The 24,377-nt window shown below is 39.6% G+C and overlaps 1 protein-coding gene across 5 annotated transcripts in view; it reads right to left on the bottom strand.

Moving 5' to 3' along the window:
* The window catches only part of Ptchd4 (patched domain containing 4), a 154,021-nt gene extending 150,788 nt beyond the window's left edge, over positions 1 to 3,233 (bottom strand). Inside the window, exons 1-2 of one of the 5 annotated variants that reach the window (XM_051204340.1) lie at positions 2,921 to 3,233; positions 1,972 to 2,557 (exon numbers count right to left, since the gene is read on the bottom strand). In XM_051204340.1, the coding sequence (XP_051060297.1) occupies positions 1,972 to 2,557; positions 2,921 to 2,925 (591 nt within the window). In that variant the 5' untranslated portion in view covers positions 2,926 to 3,233. The other 4 variants (XM_051204342.1, XM_051204341.1, XM_051204343.1 and 1 more) reach the window with 4 other exon arrangements.
* Between the last annotated feature and the right edge of the window lie 21,144 nt (positions 3,234 to 24,377).

Below are 24,377 nucleotides of genomic sequence, written 5' to 3' on the forward strand. Positions count from 1 at the left end.
GTGCAAGAGTTTACACAATTGCAGAATGTGTGCTTACAAGTTACTCTTGTCTTGGTGAATGAAAATGCTGATATCTAGTACCTTGAAACTCACTGGAAGAAAGAACATTTATTTTGCTATTATTCGACCTCACGTATCTAAAAGACCACACTCCAAATCATACAGGCACAACTAATAACTATTAGGTGAATAAAAAGAATACCATAGAGATTGGTATTGCAAATGTCAAGATGATATCACCAACAAACAAAATGCCCTGAGCTGCTGGCTGGATGAAGCTCTTCCACTTGGAGAGTACTGCTGAATAAACTCGATTGAGACCCAACTAATTATATGTATGAATGACCTGCAAACTTGACTCAATAGGGAAAACAAACTCTAGTGTGACTACGATACAGCTCAAATCTTTCTTTACACGATTGGTACCAAGAAGAACTGGGTTAGGCCTACAGGTGAGAAAGACTACCTCTCCACCACATCCTTTCCTTAGCAAGCAGTGATGGGGATGGCAAAGGAGTGGGGAAATGAAAAGCATGCTGCCCAGGCAGTCTCCATCATACTCCATCATTAGCACAAAGCAGGCAAGCCCTTCATCGGGTGTAAGCTAATGACTCATCTTCCTGCTGTCCTTAGCACTCAGGGGCTGCTCAGTTTGGTAAAGCTGAGACAGGGTAAGCCTCTGGATCCCTGCAAACAATGTGCCATGCTCAAAGGAGGGAAGATAAGGTTCCTAGCTGTACCAAATTGTTGCTTAACTCAGGAGTCATATGCATTTTATATACTGGTGACCCTATCTAATAAGTAAATGGGTGTTGTGATATTCTGCAATGGTCTTTCCAGTTCCGTTATCTTCATAGATGCACACACACACAGCCCCATATACCTATCATTTCCTTCTTGGGAAACACCTGTCTTGGGATTTTTCAGAGGCATAGCTCCTTAGCATGAAGAGGAGGGTCAAGCACACAAATGGTGCAGTGAGCCTTAAGGAGGTCACATTTGTCCCTGAGACTTCAATCACCTGCAGCCTGCATGCCTCATTGGCTGCAGCATCCCAGTCCTGACTATGTAGAATGAGTTTAGGAGTCTCACTCAGGAGTGTCAAAATTTCACTTGAGAGTCCAGATAGTGTAGTGATTTAATGCTGAAGTGCCGTGTACTTTCTGCTGATTGTGAACTTTTTCTTTACTTTCCGTTATTTGGCAGCTATCATCAATCTTCTTTGAGTCTGGGATACTTTATGGGATAGGAAGGGCATACTAAGCAGACTAATGCATCAGTTAAGCACACTCCCTTACTCTGATTCATAGAAAATCCCTACTTCTTTTGCTATGCAAGCACACGTACACACACACACACACACACACACACACACACACACACACACAATTCCTGGAATCCCTGCCGCCACATTCATAACCAACAGACATAACCACAGAGCAGCAAAACTCCATGACCACCCCTGTTAAAAAAAAAAAGAAAAGAAAAGAAAAGAAAAGAAAAGAAGAGAAGAGAAAATCGAGCCAGGCTGAAGATGCAAAAAAGGTGGATATGATACCAGGCGAATGTGTAATCAGTAATAAGAAATACATTGAGCCCCATCATGAAAAGAAATCCCCCAATTGTTCAGGACACCCCCTCCCCCTCCATCCGCAGATTAATTAACCCTGAACAAAGATGTAACTGCAGGGTCTCAAAAAAAACTTTTTTTCTTTGTCCTTTTTTTTTTTTTTTTTTTTTTTTTTTTTTTGGTGTTTGATTTGGCTTTGAATTTCTTATCTAGTTGTAGCGTTCATCGCACATTTGCTTTGCTCGGTTGCCCATCATTTCCCCCTCCAACCCTCCAGAAATGAAAGAAGCCATAGCTTCTGAGCTTTAAGGATGAGACCTCTGCATTTTCTTTGCTTGTTTAGGGCGAGAAATGAAGTGTGCCGCCTCTTTAAGTGGCAGAAGCATGCAGGAGGAGCATACCTTTAATTTAGTGTTGGGATACCTTACTTGCACCCTGGCTGTTGTCTTATTGGAGACGGCAGCCTGCCTGAGATCCTCTAGCACTGAAATAATATCATCCAGCACGCATTTCTTTACCTGATTTCTCAATACACACAGATGGGAAAAAGTATAATTATAGCCCTTGTGGTTCACCTTCATTTCCAGCACGGCTCGGTGGGTCTGCAGGATCCCCTCAGCCTGGAGCAAAATATTGTCCCCGGGTGAGGAGAGGAGGATCACCCTGCCATACCTCCCAGGGGTGTGTAAGTCCGAATAGAGCTGGCTTTTGGACTGGTCCAGGGGGAAAAGGCTGCTGGCTAGGCTGCGCTCGATCTTGGCCAGGCTGTGGCTGGGAGCAACCAGGCGCTCCAGGTCGCCCTCGGTCTTGAAGCGGTTGAGCGCGCTGAGGCCGAAGGTGATGGTCAGGACTGCCGGCACGGTGAGGAAAAAGACCGGGTGCCGGCTCACGCACAAGCCCAGCCTGTGGCAGAATGACTGGAGCCCTCTGCGAAGCACCTGCCGCAGCATCCTCCACCAGATCCAGCTCGCAGGCGCTCCCGGCCGTCTTAAAGAGCACATGTGACATGTGTAAGCGCTGGGGCTACCCCCCTCTCCCCCATCCCATTTCACCCCCCCCCAGGGATCAGCCCCCCCTCCCCACCTCCGCCACCGCCTCCTCCCCGCCCCCTCCCCGCCCCCTCCCCGCGCACATCCCGCAACCGCTCCGCCCGGTCTTCCCCCGGCCCCACCTCCATGCGCTCTTACTACTCTTTCAAACACTGCAGCAAGTTGCAGCAAGGCCCGCAAGTCTCAAGTCTCGGGAGCGCGCGTGGGGGGCCGGACGGCGGGCGCTGCGGGGGCTGGCAGGGCCCACCCGGTGTCCCCGGCCTCCCCGCGCCCTGGCCGGCGCGCGCGCGCTGCCTCTCACCGCATGAGCCGCGTCCCCTCGCTCTAGCCCTTCTTCATGTCGCTGCTGCAGTCCCCCCGGCCTCCCTCGCTGGAGGTGGCGGTTCTGTGCGGAGCGTCCCACAGATGTGGATTTCCTTTCTGTCCCGATGGGGTTCGATGTCTAACTGGGACCATGTGCCTCGCGGTGTTGTAAGAAGCAGACATGTGCCCCGTGGCGCGGAAGGAGGGCGGGAGTAGAAGAGGGGGGGGGTGGTGGTGGCAGCGAAGCTTTTCTCTTTTTAAGATGCTGACAGTTATTTTTAGAGTTTTGTTTTCCTTCTCTTCTCGGCTGGAGTGAATGGACAAGGTAAAGGGTGAAGGCACTGCTGGCCCATGGAAGCAGGGGCCATCAGAACCTAGGAGGGAGGGGCTCCACACCTCCTCCAGAGAGCAGATTGCCAGCTCCTCTTGGCGCCCTGTGCCCTCGAATTCTGTCTTTTGTCCAAAGAAAAGGGAGCAGATAGGATGATGCTGCATTTTTAACGTTCCACAAAACATGCAAGGGCTTTTCTTGCATCACTTTCCAGGCTGCCTTGCCACAAGTCCTGAGTTGAGGCCTGCCAGAGACCCCGTCCTATGCCTAGATATCTTCATCATCTCTAGATAACTTCATCATCACTATGGAGGTTGGGGATTAGGCATTTGCCTGTGTGTGTGTGTGTGTGTGTGTGTGTGTGTGTGTGTGTGTGTGTGTGTGTGTGTGTGTGTGCGCGTGGGGGGGGGCTCCTCCCTAAGTATTACACCTATGTTCTGTAAGCTTGAGGGTTCAGGACCTAAAGTTGTTAATACTGCCCTCTCCCCCAACCCCCTTTTCTTCATCACAGCTGCTTCAGGCCTTTGCCTTTAGGATAATTTTCTTCTGTCAGTCTAATTTCAGAAGCAGAACTTTCAGAGACACAGCTGGCAGTTTTGCCTGAAGAAAGAGAGCTAGGTAGGCAGGGGGCAACAAACTGCAGATCTTGCAAGAAAAAAAAAAAAAAAAAAAAAAAAAAAAAAAAACAAAAAAACTAAGCCTCCCTTAGAGAGAAAGGAAGCTCCTACAACGCTGCCCTCGGTGCTCATGAGTGTGAAGGCCAGGAACTCCCAGCAGCAGTCCAGATCAATTTCAAACGTGTGTGGAATTTTAAACGTGGTGGGGTATTCATAAATTCTTGTTGTGGGAGAAAAACAACAAAACAAACAAAACAGAAAAAATCCTGAGGACGAGTTGCGCAATTTGATTGTGAGCTGATTTCCCCAGTTTGGAATGATGTCCAATGGTGAAGACAGTATCTCAATGGATCCTTTTTGATCACTTTCAGTAACAACCAGGAACCCATTTTCCATTAGACGCTTAGAGGGGTGCACATCTCAGCACACAAACAAGCTAATGTGCTCATTTTCCAAATAGATATTGTATATATTTAGTTTTCTTTATCAGAAGTGATCTCTCAGCTAAGGCATCAAATAAAACAGCCTAATCTAGGAGAAAGGATAACATTTAAGGACCTGAATTTATAGCACTGTGTAAATAAGATCGTATAAAAATTTCAGCCTTATAAAACTGAAAATGATCCCGATAACTGTGTTGGGGAATAGGTCCTGTATTAATCTTGGTGTTTCACCATCCAATCCAAGCTAGAAGCTTCTTCCCATCTCAGGCCTTTGCAATTTCCCTGGAAGGTCATTCTACTGTTAGACTGCCACTGAATTCAGGGTCATTGCAATACTCCTCATGCTCCCTCAAAAAGAAAACAGTTTTTGTTCATTTGTTTTCAACTATCAGATTTTAATACCATTTATAATGTATTCCATTAGTGTCATATGATCCCAAACTTTTTAGCTATGCAGCAAAAAGAAAGTTTATTTCAGGATTGGAGAGATGGCTTAGCAATTAAGAACATGTATTATTGCAGAGGACCTGATCAGCCCCGAACTAGAGACTGTTGTTCTTAATGCTCAGCCTTTGAGGGAGGCTCCAGACTACAGCAGAGACTCCAAAATCCTCATGCATACTTTGGTTTCCTCCCATGAAAGGCTCACAACCAACAGTAACGCCAGTTCTAGGGAAGCCCGTGTCCTCTTCTGACCTCCACAGGCAACAGCCATGCATATAGTATGCATGCAGGAAAAATACTCATATACACATAAAATAAATGAATATTAAATGATGATATTCTTCTGTCTCTTAATTATATTAAAGGTAGTTGGTCATATTCTTTACATACAATTTTGTAAGAAACTGTCTTTAAAAAAAACACAACAGTAATATTAGGGAATGGATTCTGACGAATAAGTTACCTATTCCATTTTGTAAACAAGGAACCTAGACAGTAGGGAGATTAGGGAACTTCCAGGCTGCACCCAGGGTTATCACTGAAGTTGGAACTGATATCTGAGTATTTTCTTTCTCAGGGCATTATGTTCCCTCCGGTTCCAACAGTAGACATCCTCCTCACTTCTCACAATACCCAACACATAATTATCCTCACTTTTCACAATACACAACACACAATTATTCTGTCCTCACTTTCTCCTTCATCTCCTTGCCTAATAGAGTCATTAGAATTTTTGGGGAAAAGATAACAATAGGTAATTGACTAAAAGTTAAGCATAACAACTTGCTAAAATAAATGACTTATAAATACATATCATGTAGAATTAAAACACATGGAAATACATTAAGTCACTGTTAAGGGAAAACTATGTACAGTGTGTAGCTACCTGGAAAGATAAAGCCATATATGCACAAATGAAAGATAAAGGTGGCATTAAAATGTCTCTGTAACTTGATGATGAGACTGATGGTGATGAAGTAAATATGACTTAATTTTAGACACTTTAGATTGTAGAAAATTTTAGGAAATATAGGGAGTTGAATTCTAATTACCACCCAATTTCTTCCATCATTAATATGTTAGTACAGTATATTCAATACAGCCGATTCTTCAATTGCTATCTTGTCATTTTTCTGTGCCAGGATCCCATCCACAAATCCATATAATATTTAGTGGTTATATTTCCTTTCATATCTTTTAGTTGGGAAAATGTCTCAGACAGTCCTTGCTTTTAATTGATATACTTGAAAATTTTGAGGAGAATTCATGGGATCCCTTTAGAATTTTCCCATAATGGGAACTATGAGGTAATTCTCTCATAATTAGATGCAATTTGATGAAGGAAAAACACAGTGGTAAAGTGCTACTTTTGTATCACACCAAGGATGAGTTTTATAAATGTGACTCTTGATGTGAGCTCAACTGCTTGCCTGGAGTCATGTTTACTCGCTTTTGTCATTGTGAAATTAACCACATTCCATACTGTATTTTTGAGAGGAAAATTGCTACCTACAGCTACTGTAGAGGTGTGGAGAGCTAGCACTACCTTTTTCCTCCTCAGAATTGGGCCTGCAAATCATTTGAAATTCTTCTATGCAGGATGCTGGTCTATTTCACACTATTATTCTATTTAGCTTTCATTTACCTTGATACAAACACACACACACACACACACACACACACACACACACACACACACACACTTTGCTTTATAATTATAGACTGCTTGATTGCTAAAATTATTCTGAATTTAGCCCTTCATCACACTTTCAGGTAACTGCTTGACTCCTGTGTCTTTTTGACATATCCTTCTTTAATAGGATGCCATTTTTCTCTTTTAAAAAAGTATTCATTAAAAAAAGAGCATTCGTTACTTTATAATCTTACAAGATGCTCCAGGTTCATCTTCTATATTTCCATGATTGATTCTAGAATCAATCACCTCTTATAGAGGTTTTGAATGTTTTTATTTTGATTGGGTTGTAGTGAGAATTATAACAGAAACAAATTGTTTGGCTGTTTGCTTGCTGATGGCCACTCTTTATAGCCTTCTCGGTAGACAGAGATGGATACATATATGATGGATATACGTATATACATATCCTACACACGTGCCCTTTATATCTATGTTAAACTGATACAGATTATAGTAACACAAAAGTACATTGATGCCCCTGCCATACCAGAGTGCCACACAGATTGCTACAGTCCATCTCTCTCTCTCTCTCTCTCTCTCTCTCTCTCTCTCTCTCTCTCTCTCTCTCTCTTTCTCTTTCTCTCTCTTTCTCTCACTAACCCATATCTTGAATTCCACAGTGATAAACCTGGCTTTTGAGGTGACTTTCAAGTTGCTTTTTTCTCTATGATAAAATGTGTCAATTGTTGTTAGAAAAAAATGATAAAATGAAGAGGGAAGAGCCTAGTGTCTGTGAATTTTGATACTTGTGAAAACCTAGTGTTAAACACTACCAGAGATTCATTAGAAAGACAAATTATATGCTAAGGAGGGAAATTAGAAATGATCAACCTATAGAATGCTAATCTTCACCAAAACATCAGTGGATATCAATCACATGATAATTCCTGCAAGCATGACTTAAAAAATGCTTAACAGAAAACTAAGAACAGCTGTATTTAGGGATGTATAGGTAACAGCACAGTGTTCAATAATGTTTAATTCACACAGCCTTCATTTCTTAGTATGTTGGTCAAAATCAGTTTTCAAGACTTTGAACCAATTGGAGTTTATTTGTTGCTTCTTTTGTAGAAAGGGCCTCAGGTGACACAGAGTGTTTCCACAGTTCACTTCTGGAATGCTGGGTGAGATGCTCAACACTCAGACCCTCACTTCCCTTATTTGTAAACCTGGTCACATGCATTGGAACTTTGCAAATCTGCCCAGCTGATCTTGTAGCAGTAGCAACTATGACAAATCTCCAAATCTCATCAGATATAAAACAAAAATTTATATGGTGCTCAAAGTTAATATTTATTGTGGATATTCCTGGTTGGTAGGGGTGGGGGTGGGGAGGAAGACAGGGGCATGTCTGGGTTCATTAACTTCCAACCAGTGACACTCAAAGTCATTCCTGAGGTCATTTCCCAGCCAAGTGAGTGAAAGGGAAACAAGCACATTAGGGAGGTGTGATGGCTTGGGCAGAGAGGTGCAAGCATCTTTTCTTTTCTTTCTTTCTTTTTTTTTTTTTTTTTTTTTTTTTTTTTTGGTACATTCCTCAGCCTGGAACCTAATCTTGGGTGGATGCTTTAGGATGCAGTGTAGCTATGGGTCTCAAAAGAGGCGATGAATGCAAGGATCAGACAACAAACTCTCCCACCATCTTCCTACATTCTTTGACCTTGTCCAACTCTCTTCTACGTGCTCAGCCTAACATATCACTCCCTTCTGACATTTTGCCAAGGATGTGTTTAGCCATCGCCCTGTGAGGAAGGCTAGGCATGAGCTTCATGAAACCATTTTCTAGCCTTCAGTGGTGGTTTCAAGGAGTGTTCATTCCTGAGGTTGGCAGTATCTATTGTTTGGGCTTGTTGTCTCCCAGAGACTTACACCAGACATATATGTATTTTAGAGCCAATTCCAGTCTTCAGCATTTCGGATTGTTTGCAGCTGCAGGTGGCTAAATTAATAAGGATACTCTATATCCCATACACATCATAAGGTAGTACAAAGAATGATGATTTCAGAACTAGTTGATTCACAGGTTCAAAGGCATTATTAGAAATCCAGGTTCTCTCTCTCCCTTATCAGGGTTGGCATTTTGCACTGGTATTGCCCACAGGCAAGGCATGCAGACAAAACAAGATTCAGAGGAAGAAACAGCTTCAGCCTGTATGTCTCTTCAAAGAGTGAAGGAGCCTTTCCCAGAAGACTCCCTGTGGAGTTCTTAGGGAGCCTTATTTTCCGTGCCTATGTCTAAATGAATCACTAGTGATAGGAGTGGTAACAGTGTAATTGGCTTAGGCCAACCTGGATGCTTATTGGCCTGGGAATGGGGCCAGCTCCATCACTGAGCTTGCTGTCACAGGCTTGCTGTGAATTTTTATCTTAGGTGTGGTGTGTTTGAGAGCACCTTTTATCTACGAAGAAGCATGGTAGGATGTGGATATTTGGATATTTGACAGCTAACAGTAACCTCTGAGCAGATTTTTCTGCATGAAGCAGATTTTCATAAGAGATCATGCTTTCTGAATTGAAAATATATTAAAGAGGAATAATTGATTTCTTATTTTAATTTTTCCTTTGCCATTTTTGCAAAGTCTTTAATTGGATAGAAAGAACACCTATTTAAGTAATCTGCGAACATATTATTCTCTTGAAAAATATTGTTTTCATAATCATGTGAGATAGAACTTACTGATATATGGAGTCTCTGCAAATATCTTGTCTTCGTTAGAAGTTTGGATAGGATTTGAAGCTGGGAGAAGGATCCGAGGGTAAGAGCACTAGCTATAGACCTGAATTCAAATCTACATCACCTCCATAAAATGTGGATATGGTAACAAATGCCTGTAACTCCAGAATAGAGGGGGGCTGGAGATGGGCAGATCCTGAGAACTTAGGCTTAAAACCTGAACTAAACACCATTTTCACTCTAATAGCAAATATTCAACTAGATGTTATTAAACGAGGGAAGATGATATTGACCCATGAGTTGTAAGTGCAGACATTTTCACAGAACTGGTGTGTGTGTGTGTGTGTGTGAGAGAGAGAGAGAGAGAGAGAGAGAGAGAGAGCGTGAGTGCATGTGCATGCATGCACCTGTATGTAGTCTGCCATGTGTGCAGGTGCCTGTGATTGTGAGAAGCGGGCATCAGATTCCCTGGAGCTGGAGTTACTCTGGTTATGAACTACCATACATGAGGAGCCAAACTTGGGTCCTCTAGAAAGAGCAGCAAGCACTATTAAATACAGCCACCTCTTCAGCCTCTTTTCTGTAATTTTTACCTTGCCTCTTCTGATGATTTTACCCCTCTAGAATGTGGAAATAGGGAAGAAAAGGAAGACTTGGATTCCTGGTTCAATTGAACCTCTACAAAATCTGTGGCTTTGCTTTAAATAGAGTTTTCTTACTGGAGAAAGCAGATTTCTTCAGAAATAGTAGATGTTAAATGACATGAGACAACAAACAAACTCAGACTAAGTTTGACATTCAAATATTTGGCTTTCAGCCTGTCAACCAAACAGAAGAATTCTAAAATGACCTTTGAGAAAATATCTAGCCTTTTAGTTATGGGAAAACAATGCAAGCAACCTTAACTCATATTCAAGTGGAAACATTTTTAAAATGAACTTCACATAACTGTTTGTATGTAAGTATACAATACTTCTCCAGAAAACATGTAGGCTAAGACTCTGGATATTTAGTTATCTTGTTGAAAATGGGTAAAAACAATAGTTGCATGCAAAAATGGTAGTGGAATTTCTTCTTGTCCAATTCATCTTTAGGAAAAGTTTTTTCCTTTGCTGAACTGATTAAAATTTATTGTCATCTTTATTGTATTAAAGTCATCTATGCCTACCTTCCACATAGCCAGGAAAAGGAAGAGATTGTGCTTTATAAAACACATTTGCACTCCATATTGTAAAAAGAAATCTGCACATACACAAACACATATATGTTATATGTTACTGATTCTTTAACACACAAGTTAATAGTTTGCTTGTTCTGAATTAACTACCACACAACCCAGATGCCTTGGTGTAGTGCAAGGTTGACACTGGAGAAAGTAAATACACCAAATGCTTCAAGAAGTACGTGAGCCAGCACATCCACGCATGATGTATTAGTGCATAGGAGATCATGAGAGAGACACAGAAATCACCACTCTCAGAAATATGGCTGACCACCTGACCAGAAGGGCAGGACTAAGCTCTCCATCTTCTCTCTATACAATTGGCTGACTGCAGATGAGATGGAATGTTGTTTTTAAGGTGTTACCTTGTTGTCTTCTCAGATTGCTGTCTCTCAAAGTGTAGAGTGGCACTTAAAGATTTAGTTCCTTCCCGCTCCACAGGGAGGGTGATGTCTTCCAAGAGGGGTCAACAAAATCTGTCAAGTCATTTGGAGTGGAAGGGTGGTCAGAGGCATGAAAGGGAGGGAGGGAGAGGGAACTGGGACCGATATGTAAAATAAGAAAAAAAAAGAGTTAATTTCTGTCTCTGCTCATAGCCTCTGAGGTGATAGGCAGCAAGGAACTAAGTACTTCTGGCTTGGGCTTAATGAAATCAATGTCTAGTGAGCATGAATCTTTAGATTTCAGGTAATTTTTGGGGGGGAGAGGTGATAGTAATATGTAATAATACAATAGCTATACAATTCATTCAGAAGAGCTCTCCTTAAAGAAGATGCTTGTTGGCAAATCTAAGAAAGGTGACAGAAGCAGAAATGTCCTCTAACAATCTACCTATGACTTTGAAGTTCAGACTTTGTGACCCATGATATGGTTATGGTCCAGTTTGTGTCCATTCTCTGTATTCCCCACCATCTTTGCTTGGACTTTCCTGACCCTTTGCCACCTGCCGTGGCCCTTCTGGCGATAGCAGATTATCTTGTTTTGAGCACTGTGTATGTCTTGGGGATTTTTGAGATCTGAACAAAGTTCATTGTAGGCAGCACATGAATTCAAGGGAAAAATTTAAAAAAGAAGATTCTGAAGCATGAGCAGGTGCAAGATTTTGAAGATGTGAGAAGCCAAGTCCATTTAGCACACTCACCAAAGAATTACTAAACAATTAGAATCTTCCGGAACAGATAAAAAGCTTGCCACTTTCAAGGGGTGTATAAGAGAACTGGAGCTTGCTTTCTGTTTGAAGAGTGCTTCACATTTCTGAACAATGTTTCTGGGCTCTATTCATAGACTTACTGCTTTGGATCCATATATTTTTTTGTTTCTTTACTGTTCCCTCAAAATGCCATCATTTTTTAGAACTAATTTTAATTCTATTTCTCTTCTCAATATGATATATGTGCATTGTGAAATCATCAAAGTGCATATAATGATATCCAATAAATGCTAAAAATAGTTACCACTGACATTTTTTTGTTATTTTATGCAGAATGGATTTCTTTCTTTCATTCTGGGTAAATTTGAGGATATTGTATGGTTTTTATCTAACAGGACAAAACAAAAATCTCCATGTACTGCTTTATCATGGAAAATAATGGGTCTTATTATGCTATTTTATTTTAATAGTACAAAGAGGGCTCTCCTTGGCCTCCTTTCCCTACTCCTCCTCTACACTGTCCCCTCTCCTCTGCTCTACACTGACCCCTCTCACTTACTCCTCCCAGTGGCTTCCTTTCTGCTTTTATGCCACATGGGTCATGTTATCTGTTCCCCACAGACCCTTGTTACCCTTGTTTTCATTTCATAGTCTCCTTTCATAAAATTTTAATTATTAAATTTTGACATATATGTTTAGTTGATCTACTAAAATCACACAATTTCATCAAAGATGATAACACTATGGAATAATTAAGTTTATGGTAATTTGTTATAGTGATGCTTAAAAACACATTTAGGGGTTCGGATTTAGTGCTCTGTTTTACCAAGTTGATAGTTAATATTCATCACTTATTGTTTATCTTGAATTAGGTTTTGTCTAATTCATCTAGGAAATACCCTTTTACATATTGTTTAAACCCAATGTGTAGACTGAGTTTCTTCAGCACATTGGCATCAGAAGATTTTGCTATAGTTTATTTGATTCCTGTGCTGATATTTGACTTATAACATGAGATAACATACAAATTAGTCATTTCCAATTGGAGACTATGTGGAAGCTTTTCATTTGTGTGGCGAATTGAATTGTGAAACATAAAAGATCCCTAGATGCTTTCACCATGACCACGAAATTCCTGCTGAAGTTGCATTTTAGCTCAGAAATTGTGTAAGAATGAAGGTTAGATGATTGTTTTCACTTTTGCTAGGACAAGCCTTGTTACAGTATTTGCCACTACATGATTCAAACAAGAATTATTTTTGTGGAAGTAACTATGAAAACGTATTTCAAAATAAGTATTAGTGTTAGTTAGTTCACATTAAGGAGCATCACTGAGTCCACAGGGAAAATGACACACCACTAGTATTAAATCCTCTTAGTGTTTGATAATAGTCGTTGAGAATAATTGCTCACAGGATTTAGCCTGGGGTGTGAGCTCAAGGTCACCCAATGATTGATCCCTTAGGACATTTGATATTGACATTATTGATTCAATATCAGCAAACATTCACAGACTTTTCTGCCTAGTAACTGCCGACGACTAATAATGTGAATAATTCAGGTTTTAAGCATCTTAAAGTTCTGTAAACTTTGTAAACTTATAAGCAGAAAAGATGTTGACATTTTGCATATGTTCTCACTACCATTACTTAGAACACATTTCATTGGAGTTTACTTGAGGCAGTATTGAATTAGTGTTTTCTCAGCTTCATTTGAAAATTCCCTCACTTTTGTTATACACAGATGTTGGCAAGAGTCAATGATTCAGTCATGTCAAGCTCTCTACCAACCTCTCCAACAATAAATAATTGGTGTATGTTGGTAACATCCTATGTCACAAGAGCCTAGGAAAACCAGTATGATCGTATGCCTCATTCTTAAACTGACTACTGAGGCCACTTGCAATCTTTTCAACTCTTTGAGAAATTGGTCTTGCCAAGAAGTTGAGAATAATTGGTGTGCTTTGCTGGCACAAATTATTTCTCTCACTCTCAGCATTTTTTAATTGCCTATAGATCTTTGTGTAGGGTTGAGGCTTCATGGTATGTCTGCCTGTTTGCATATCTGTTGCTGTTGCTCTTGTTTAGCTCATGTTTAGGTAGTCATGTTGGCAAAATTACATACGTAGTGTCAGCCATTTCTAGGAGACAAAAATCTCAGAGCAAATTCCCCCATCCTTTGGGTCTTAAAATTGGTTTTTCAGGCCTCACACTCCCTGTGGAGTGGGTGGGGAATGTGTTGGGAGAGGGTGATGGGGGGCCTGGGAGGATGGGAGGGAGAGGGAACTGGAATTGATATGTAAAATAAGCAAAACATAATAAATGAAAAAATTTGGTTTTCCAATACTAAATGATCAGCCCTCAAAACATACATGAAATTGACATTATATAGACTGAACATGTTGTATTCAGGATTGTGTGTGTGCGTGTGTATGTGTGTGTAAACCACAAGTAATGAAAAAAAGAGGCATATTTGAGGTAGGTTCCTTCACCTTCTTCCATAACTAGAAGAAACTATCCTGGTGAGGTAACCCAGTCACAAAAAGACAAACATGGTATGTACTCACTCATATATGGATTAGATGTAGAGCAAAGGATTACAAGCCTACAATCCACACCTCCAGAGAAGCTAGTCAACAAGGAGGATCCTAAGAGAGACATACATGGTCCCCCAGAGAAGGGTAAAGGGACAAGATATCAAGAGCAAATTGGGATCACGGAGTGTTTGGGAGGGGAGGGGCAGTTAGGAGAAAGAGAAGGGGGAAGAAGAGGGGGAGGAAGTCATGAGGGACCATGAAGTTTGAATTGGGGAAGAATAGAGGAGAACAAGAAAAGAGATACCACAATAGAGGAAACCATTATAGGTTTAAAGAGAAATCTGTCACTAGGGAAAATGTCCAGAGATACACTAGGGTGACCCAACTAAGAATCTAAGCAATAGTGTAGAGGCTATCTTAAATGCCCTTCTCCTATAATGATATTGATGACTACCTTGTATGCCATCAGAGAGCCTTCATCCAATCGCTGATGGAAACAGAAGCAGAGACTCACTGCTGAACACTGAGCTGAATTCCTGTATTCCAGTTGGAGAGAGGGAGGAGTGATGAGCAAAGGGGTCAAGACCATGCTGGGGAAACCCCCAGAAACAACTGATCTAAACAAGGGAGAGCTCATGGACCCCAGACTAACAGCTGGGAAATCAGCATAGGACAGAACCAGGTCCCCTGAATGTAAGTGTCAGTTAGGAGGCCTAGGCACTCTATGGGCCCCTGGTAGTGGATCAGTATTTATCCCATTCCACATAGGAGGATATTCTGTCAGCCTAGACACATGGGAGGGCCTAGGCCCCACATGTTGGGACAGACTTTGATGATCCCCCATAGAAGGCCTCACCCTTTCTATGGAGTGAAGAGGGATGGGATGGGGGTCAGTGTGGAGCATGGGAGAATGGGAGGAAGAGGGAACTGGGATTAACAAATAAAATAAGATTGCTTAAAATTTAAATTAAAAAAGAAAAAAAGACAACTGGAACAATACTCATACATAAAAGGAAGGGTCTAAGACAATAAACCCTAAAATAATCTAGCTAATCAGGACCCAACTCCCATTTCTGACATGTAGTGAAAAATAATAAATCTTAATAAGGTCATAAATAAAAAAGAAAAACAAAAAAGAGGCAATGGATTTTAAAGAGGAAAGGTGATGTACAGGGAACAGTTTGGTGGGAAGAAAAACAAGTGGGAAATGATATCATTATAATCTCAAAAAAAGAAATAATTTTGAAAGTTGACAATCTTGATTTTCCCCTTTGCTTGTATTTTTTTCGGCTGCCACTGTCACATGATTTAAAGTCCACACAGGGAAACAGATTACCTTGGTGGCTGCAATGAAGCACTGAGAAATTTAGCTTCGGCCTCATTTCTGCCTCTAATTTTATAAAGAAAGTCTGTTGAGAAGATACAGTAAGTTCAAAATTCTTGCTTGTCCCGATCATTGCTTTTCAGAGATGTGATGAGAGTCCACATTTTATTCCTCTAACATCACTTCCGTATCATTGATCAAAAAGTTACTTTGCATTCTAAGTTGACAGTGAATTAATCCACAATTTGTTGTACCATAACACTACAATACTGTAGAGTCTACTTTTTTCCCCCTTTCTGTGTATCATGAGCTAAAACAATAAAAAATATGATGAAGTGTTGTTCATGGCAATAGGGATGCTATAGAATTGCAGCTGTGTTTAGGTGACCAGCTGTGCTATAAGTGGCACTGCCAAGCAACCATAGTGCCAAATAATGACTGTGTCACAACTGCTCAACAATGTCATGACACTAAATAACTATGGGTAGTGTGCAAAATATTAGTATGGTTGTACTCCAGTGAATCCTTAAGTACGGATGTTTACACTGAATTTCATGCCAGTTTTCACATAGCATCCTTTAAAATTTTCCCTTTATCAATTACAAATTGAAAATTTAGCCAACAATTTCATTTTATCCAAAAGTCAAATTTTAGAATGGACATGTCACACTATAGAACCATCAAGAAGGAAAATTCTATTTTCAGCTCATAGTTTTTATAAAACTATCACATTGAACATAGTCTGTAGGTTCTGTGCTGAAGGTTTATTTCTAAATTAGGTGAAATGAACGTATAATAAACCTATATCCTTTGTTTTGTTTTGTTTGGTTTTGCAGTTTGGTGTTTTTTCTTTATATTCTTCAGTGGGAAATTCATGGCAGAATTGATATTTGGATCTGAAAAGTAAAAGGCATTCATGTATTTTCCAGATCAACACAAATGAACTAAGAATTTCGTGTCTGCTGTGAGCAGAGGCCAGCAAAATCATATAAATGAGAAGTGACATTTGTATTTTTCCCATTGGCTTTTCTTATTTTAATCTTGAGTGAGTTTCAGATTAATAAGGTGAGAGAATATAACACCTGTGGAAAGGATAAATTGTTTCCACCACACACTCTTCTTTTGTAAAGGCCCAAAACAATTTTAAATTTATTAATTTAGATCTTAATATCATTTCTATCATGATTTATAGTCAATATTTGGCTTTTAAAGCAAGTTCTATATAAAATTATTTTGAATCACCAATCATGAATCACAGAACAATTGAGAAAAATGATAAAAAATATTTTAAAATTAATTTATTTTATATGCAAAGATGTGTTGCATATGCTTAACTATGTAAAGATGTGTCACATTTGTTCATGTTGCATAATATTTGTTTAATTATGTAAAATGTGTTGTATTTGTTTAATTATGTTAAGATGTGTTACAGTTCTACCTTGCTTGCCTATGGCGCCTGACTGATCTAATAAAAAACTGAATCACTAATAGTGAGGGAGGACGTATAGGTGGAACTTCCAGGCAGTGAATGCAAGGATGAGGAAGAATTTAGACTTAGTAAATAAAGAAAAAGAGATGGCAGGGAGACGCCAAGGGCCAGCAAGCCAGACCATGGAGGAAGCCGATATGGAATGAAAAAATGATAAAAAGCCCCCAGACAAAATGTAGATGAACTCAAAACAGGTTAAATTAAGTTAGAAAAGCTAGTGGAACAAGCCTAAGGAAAGGTCGAGCTTTCATAATTAATAATAAGTCTTTGTGTGTTTATTTGGGAGCTGGTTGGTGGCTCAAAGAAAATGCCAACTATACTTGTCTCGTTATATCATTATGCCATACAGTCCTGGCTCAGGACAGGGCTAAGCTGAAGCTAGGATAGTCACAAGATGGCACTTAATGTCAGACTCTTGTGACCATCTCTCATTATTTATTCCTTGAGTCTATTCAATACCTATAGCAACTCAAACACCCAGAATCTAATATTTTGTGTTCCTATTTTTCTACACTCTGACATATGTTCAAATCAGTAACTCTATTTCTCAGTAAAATAAAAAAAAAACAAATAATAATTTGATAAACCAATTGTCTATTAATAAAACAATAACCATGTTAATGATGCTGGTCACATAATGACTGTTTATGGGAGCAAAGAACTTTACATACACCATGTTATTTAATTTAATAGTTACAGAAGTCCTAGGTGCCAATATCATTAGCTATTACTAATTTGTTAGGTGAATGATTTGAGGCTCCAAGACGATAAATGACTCTCTTAAGGTCTTACAGCCACTAGGTGGCAGAGCCTGGATCCAAATCCACATGTATCTCATTCCCAAACCCACAAAGCTGATGAGACAAATAAAAAGGATCCATAACTATCTGAAAAGAATTAGCTTGCTGTGATATAAACTACACTTTATTTCATAAACCAGGTATTAAGAGCTAGCCAAACAGGAGCACAGATTAAAGGTTCTAGGTCAATTACTAGAAGATCTGCCCAGCACACAGGAAGGAAGTCATGGCCTTGTGCTTTGTCATTTCTGTGCTGGCATTTTTTGTTTCTACCTATTAGGAAGTTTTACATTTAATTAAGGAATAATTTACATACAATAAACTGCATCATTTTAAAGTGAAAAAAACACAAGATCAATGTTAACATGTATGTATCCACATTCTCCATGCAATGGTTATATGGTGAATCTGGGCAGTTAAATTTCAGATAAGGGATACAATACATACATCATATTGAAGTACTAAACAAAAACCTTCTCAGTAATACTGTGAACTTCATTTTATAGTTTACAATTACCTATGTAAATTGAAAATTTAGCCAACAATTTCATTTTATCCCAAAGTCAAATTTTGGATTGGACATGTCACATTATAGAACCATCAAGAAGGGAAGTGTTTGCAGATCTGATAAAATATAAAAGAACACTTTCAGCTTTTGAGGTCATATTTCATGTGTCCCTTTAAGAAGGAGGCTCCTTAATCAGTTTTATTTTTCATTCCTAAACACATTTAGTTGTTCAAAATATATGTTAATTTCAGATAATGCATTTTATGAAAATTCCGAATTCTGAAATAAGTGTGACGTACAGTTTGTGATGCTTCCTTTTTCATAAAAAGCTGACATTTTGTTATTCGTTTAGTGAGAATTAATCAATGGTTAAACAAGGCTGTGAACCCAGATGAAAGCAAATCAGCACATGAGATAAATTCTCTTATGTTAGAGTGGCTTCATAAATACGTGTGAAGTTATTGAAGGTGACTTGTCATTTACAAGCCGTGCTTCAAAAAAATCTGTAAAATCCCTTAAATCCTCCAAGAATACCACTTAATGTTTGAGGGACTAAAAGATTGTGATTTTAGCGCAAGGGGGAATTTCACAAAGACGAAATTACCTCTTTTCTCCCAATGCAGAAGCTTTGCCCAAATCTCTGGCTCAGAGAAATACGAGGGATGAGCAGAGTGATGACACACATTCGCTGGTGCTGATGAGAGAAGGGTAACACACATTCGCCAGTGCTGAGGACAGAAGGATGCTATGCAACAATGCATCAAGTAAAAGCAACACCACCAGAAATCCCCAAATAGGAACAGTAATTGAACACCATGACAGCAGAATCATTTACAGCAACTTTCTTCCAACGCAGACATGGTTTTAAGGACACTGTATATTGCTAATTTCATGATTATCGTAATTTGCTGTTGAGGTCTGGGGAATATAGTCATGGAACTGAAAACTTGAGCTTGCCAATGCCTGAAATCTATCCAGACTCACCATGGTTCTTCTATTATCACACACATGGCAAGCAAGAAGGAGCAGGAAGACAGTACAGCAGTTAAGAATGCTACTACTCTTTCAGAGGACTTGGGTTCTGCTCCCAGCACTCATGCCTGGCTGCTCAGGAGCAATTATAACTTCAGCTCTGGGGAATATGGTGCCCTCTACTGGCCTCCTTGTGTACTACATGCACATACCAATTATAAAACACACAGTAAGTAAAAATTATATATATAATTGTGTGGGACTTTGGGAGCCCATTCCACATAGAGGGATACTACCCCAGCCTAGACACATGCGGAAGGACCTGGGTCCTGCTCCAAATGATATGACAGACTTTGAAGATCTCCTATGGAAGGCCTCACCCTCCCTGGGAAGCAGAAAGGGGATGGGATGGGGGTTGGTGGGTGAAACAGGGGAGGATGGGAGGATGAGGGAACTGGGATTGACATGTAAAACTAGCTTGTTTCAAATTTAAATTAAAAAACAAAAACAAAAAAATCAAAACAAAACAAACAAAGGAAAAGCCATGGTGTGGTATACTTCATACCTGCAGTATTATTGCAAAATTCTTATTACTTACTAGGTTATGACCTCAATTTGACATTTTAGACTAAAACAATGAATGAGTCCTTTTGTCAAATAAGCAAGCATATAATTCATTATACTCACAGAACAATGAGGGGCATTGATGTAAGAAATAAAATTAAAACAACAAACTGTGGTTAAAGAACCACTGTCTATGAGTCACAGAGCTGGTACTCGGTTATGGGATAATTATGCATTGATTGTGATTTTTTGATTGTCTAATAGCTGATGCAAAATCATAAAAAATAGATTAATAATGTATAAGTAGGTCCTGGGATAAAAATTAGTGGCTGGGCAATCATGTTAGTTCCAAATGCTAAAATTGGCGCATCAAACAGGTTTGCTTGGCTGAATCTGAAAGTTATATAGGGAGGTCAGAACTACATGGAGATATCATCAGGAACTCCTATGGAAGTTATACAAGGAGGTCAGAACTGCAGAGGGCTATCAGGTACTCCTATGGAAGTTATACAAGGAGGTCAGAACTGCAGAGGGCTATCAGGTATTCCTATGGAAGATATACAGGGAGGTCAGAACTGCAGAGGGCTATCAGGGACTCCTATAGAAGATATACAAGGAGGTCAGAACTGCAGAGGGCTATCAGGGACTCCTATACCCTGGTGTTGAAAGGGCTTTAATAATGCTTCCAGCGCAAGTTGCACATGCATGCTGTTGCCTTTAGGTTTGAATTTCAGGAATGCTTTTGCTCTCCACTCACTCTAGTTTCTGGCCTCCTGGTGGAATTCTTGTTCCTCTTTCTGTTTTGGGAACAGGGTTGGACATAGGAAAAGCCGGGGATGCCACTGACAGCAGCTGTCCCTGGGTACAACAGATTTCCCTGGCATGCTTCATTTAATAAAAATAGTTTTTTGGCATCAGCATAAAACCTTTCATCCTTGGGCTTTAAATTATTTCAAAAATATTAATTCTTCCAGAATTCCTGTGAGGCACATATTATAGATCCGTGGAGGCTTGGAGAGAAAAGAAACTTCAGATATCATCTGCTTCAAACCCCTTCATTCTTCAGATGAAAAATAGAAATCTCAAAGAAGTGACTTGTCCTTTTTAAAGAGTGTAAGCTGAGTCAGATTAATCATGCCAAGCCACAGATTTACATTTTAATTTCTGTAAAAATAAAATGTTAAGTTTCATTTCTTAGCTTAGATAGTAATGTAATGTCATTTCTTTCTTCTTCCCTCCATCCCTCCCTCCATCCCTCCCTCCGTCCCTCTCTCCCTCCCTCCATCCCTCCCTCCCTCCCTCTGTCCCTCCTTCCTTCCCTCCGTCCCTTCTTTCTTTTTGAAGTAGAACAAGTGGTTGGAGATAATTCCAGAGGTAGGTTTATAAATTGATGTGTCAATAATCTATAATGACCACTAAGCAGTGGTGGTGCACACCTTTAATCCTAGTACTAGGAGGCAGAGATAGTCAGATCTCTGTGAGTTCAAGGCCAGGCAGGTCTTCAGAGCGAGTTCCAGGACAGGCTCCAAAACTAGAGAGAAACTCTGTCTGGAAAAACCAAAAAGAAAAGAAAATAAAAAGTCTATAATGACTAAAAGTAGACTAAAATTGGATACAGTTATAGCTTCAATAAAAAAAAATTGCCCCCCCATTGTTTGTGTATTTGCACATTCAGTGTTCAGTCGGTGGCTCTGTTTGACGAAGCAATAGAAAGTGCAGCAGTTGGAGCCTTGCTGGGGAAAGTATGTCCTTGTGGACTGGCTTGAGGATTTAACATCAACCCACTTTCTATTTCCTCCTTCTGCTTCCTGTGTGTGGATGAAAATGTGATCAGGGAGCTTCCTGCTCCTGCTGCCAGGCTATGCCTTCCCCATCATTGCTGACTCTTCCTCTCTGGAGCCATACACGCTCTCTTTCTTTAGTTGTTTTTGGTCATGGTGCATATCACAACAAGAGAGACTACATAGGTAATATAGATACTATCAAGCTGACGAAGCGATTGTATGGTTATTTAGTTTCAAGGCATGGAAAAAATAAAGCAATGGACTGTTCCTCCTATTTAAAATATTAAATCCAATCTCACTCATCATACTTCCTGTCACACCTTTCCATCTGTCTGGTTTAAGGATGAAATACTTTAGAAGAAGATGGTAGTACACCTCAAGGAGACAAGCAATATCTGAGTCTGTGTGATGGTAATTTCACCAAGGGAGCTTTCCATCCATTTAGAAGAGGAAAAGAGAATGGCACTTATGGTGATGAAATGCAACTTATTGACCATCTTGTCAATTAGAGGCATTGTCAAAGACTTGAGTTCTTATAAGCCACAGGCAAGTGTCTCATGCCCACATTACTTTACCAAGAATTAATGTACAATAATAAACATTATTATTTTATATATGACCACATAACTTTACCAAAAATTAATGTACAATAATAAACATTATTATTTTGTATATGACATCTACAATATCTATTTATAATAAGTATATAATAATATATAATGATAGAGCAAACAGGAGTTGATAGGAGAGCACACTGTAAAAGATATTCACTCAAAGTTGATAGGAAACTAATTCAAATTGAGTCCAGGAAAAACATAGTTGTTTACAAAATTGTGGATGGAAAGGGAAAGAAGATTCCAGGGTAAAGCTTGGTTTAACTGAAGCACCGTATACTTTGTAGGAATGTGGTTCCTGTAAAAGACTAATACAAGGACAAGAAGGTATGAGTCATGGCTAGTGACAATGGGGAGAGTCTGCTTGAGGGCACTTATTTAGAAGACTGTGGAAATCTATTTGTTTGATGGATGGAATAAGAAAAATAGGGCAGATATTGAGATCAATTTGAAGACAGGAAGGTTGATGAAGTCCTCACTGTGTTCTATGTAATGTAATCAAATCAGAACAACAAGGGCAGAACACTAGAAGACATTGGGAACTGTATGAATCCAACACTGGCTTTCTTTCTCTACATAGTTCAGATTGTCCTTTCAGATCCTTCCTTTTTAAAAGATATAACTAAATCTAGAAGTTTAGCTCCCAAAAAACATCCCAGTGAAAGAATTATGATTTATAGGCTGTGGAGCTCTGTTAAGGTAGTAGCACAAATGTGAATAAGGGATCATATTAACATCATTTTAATTGGAAAGGTAAATATGGCCTCTCCTAGACATGCCAGTAGGTTGTAGTAGAACTGACTTTAAGGTTTCTACTGATATGCATAATAGCATGGGTGTGTCTTCAAACAATTATATTGAGTGCAAGAAGCCAAAAGCCCCCAGACACAAAAGAAAATATAGCTATTATTCCACATATATATGCAAACACAGAAAAGCAAACCAAGGGACCTGCATTGGTCATCAATTGGAGAATGGATCAGGGTAGGGCCCAATATTAAGAATAACAAGGAATTTTTTTGTGGACATGCTCATTACCTTCCTTTTCCCTAGTTCTGTAAACTAAACACAGGACCTTATTCTTGCTCGACATGCTAAATCTTGATGTGTTTTAATCTTAGGAAGGCATACATATAAAAAGTTATCAAATTACACCCACATACACACACACTCCACACACACACACACACACACACACACACACACACACACACACACTGAAACATACAATTTAAAAAAGAGTCAATGTGGGCAGTGAAAATCTATTGCACCTAGAATGTTAGTAGATCTGGCAAATGCATCTTTGGATAGCACCTAAAGATGTTTCCCTCTCCAGCATTTATCTCTCTTCTTCATACTGAACAGAGAAATTGCCTAGTAATGATGGTTGCAGAAGAACACAACTGTTCCATCTCAGTGAAGCACAAAGTTTGCTACTGATAAAACAGCCAAGACTATGCAGCTTCTAACTCTAATTGCTAATCATGGAATTAGACCCCATAGTCCCCACAAAAGGGGAATGAAAATGTGCTACACAAAATGAAGTTTCTTAAAAATAGTTCTAATATTTATTTTGTTTATATTGTATATTTTATGGATTCAAAGATAATTAGGATGTGGTCTCTTCTCCCTAGATACTTGAGACATATAGTAGATATTGATTGATATATAAGTAGGAAGATAGACAAATCAATAATAGATATCCAAAATATCACAACAGTGTTATGGAAAGAATAAGGTAGAGTGCAAAGAGGGGAGGAACTCATTTATGTCCTGAAGAAAAGGCCTTAAAGAAGAATTCTTTCAACAGTCACAGGAGTGTAGAAGTTGCCTGTTAAAGAATTGTGCAGGAGACATGCACATGAAAAGAACACAGTGTTTGGGAGTTGTCATGAAATTAATTGTGCCCAGTAGCAAGAGCAAGCATGGGAAAATAAATTGAAGTCAGTTTGGATCATCTATTGCTATGTTAAAAGGAACTGATCAAAAAGCTACTTGGGGGAGGACAAGGTTTATTCCAGTCTGTAACTCTCAGGCTACACTCCATTATTATAGGAAGTCAGGGCATTGACTCAAAGCAGGAATTTGGAGGAAGGAACTGAAGCAGAGGCCATGGAAATCTGTGGTTACTGACTGACTTGCTTTTATGCCTTTCTTGACGTGGTTTTTTATAGCACCTATGGCACCAGCTCAGCAGTAGCTTCATCCACATTGAGCTTGGCCCTCCTACATCAATCATCTACTGAGAAAATTAATCACAGCCTTTCCTATAGGTTAATTATGTAGG

Source organism: Phodopus roborovskii, unplaced genomic scaffold (genome assembly GCF_943737965.1).
Source record: "Phodopus roborovskii unplaced genomic scaffold, PHOROB, whole genome shotgun sequence".
Lineage (NCBI taxonomy): Eukaryota > Metazoa > Chordata > Mammalia > Rodentia > Cricetidae > Phodopus > Phodopus roborovskii.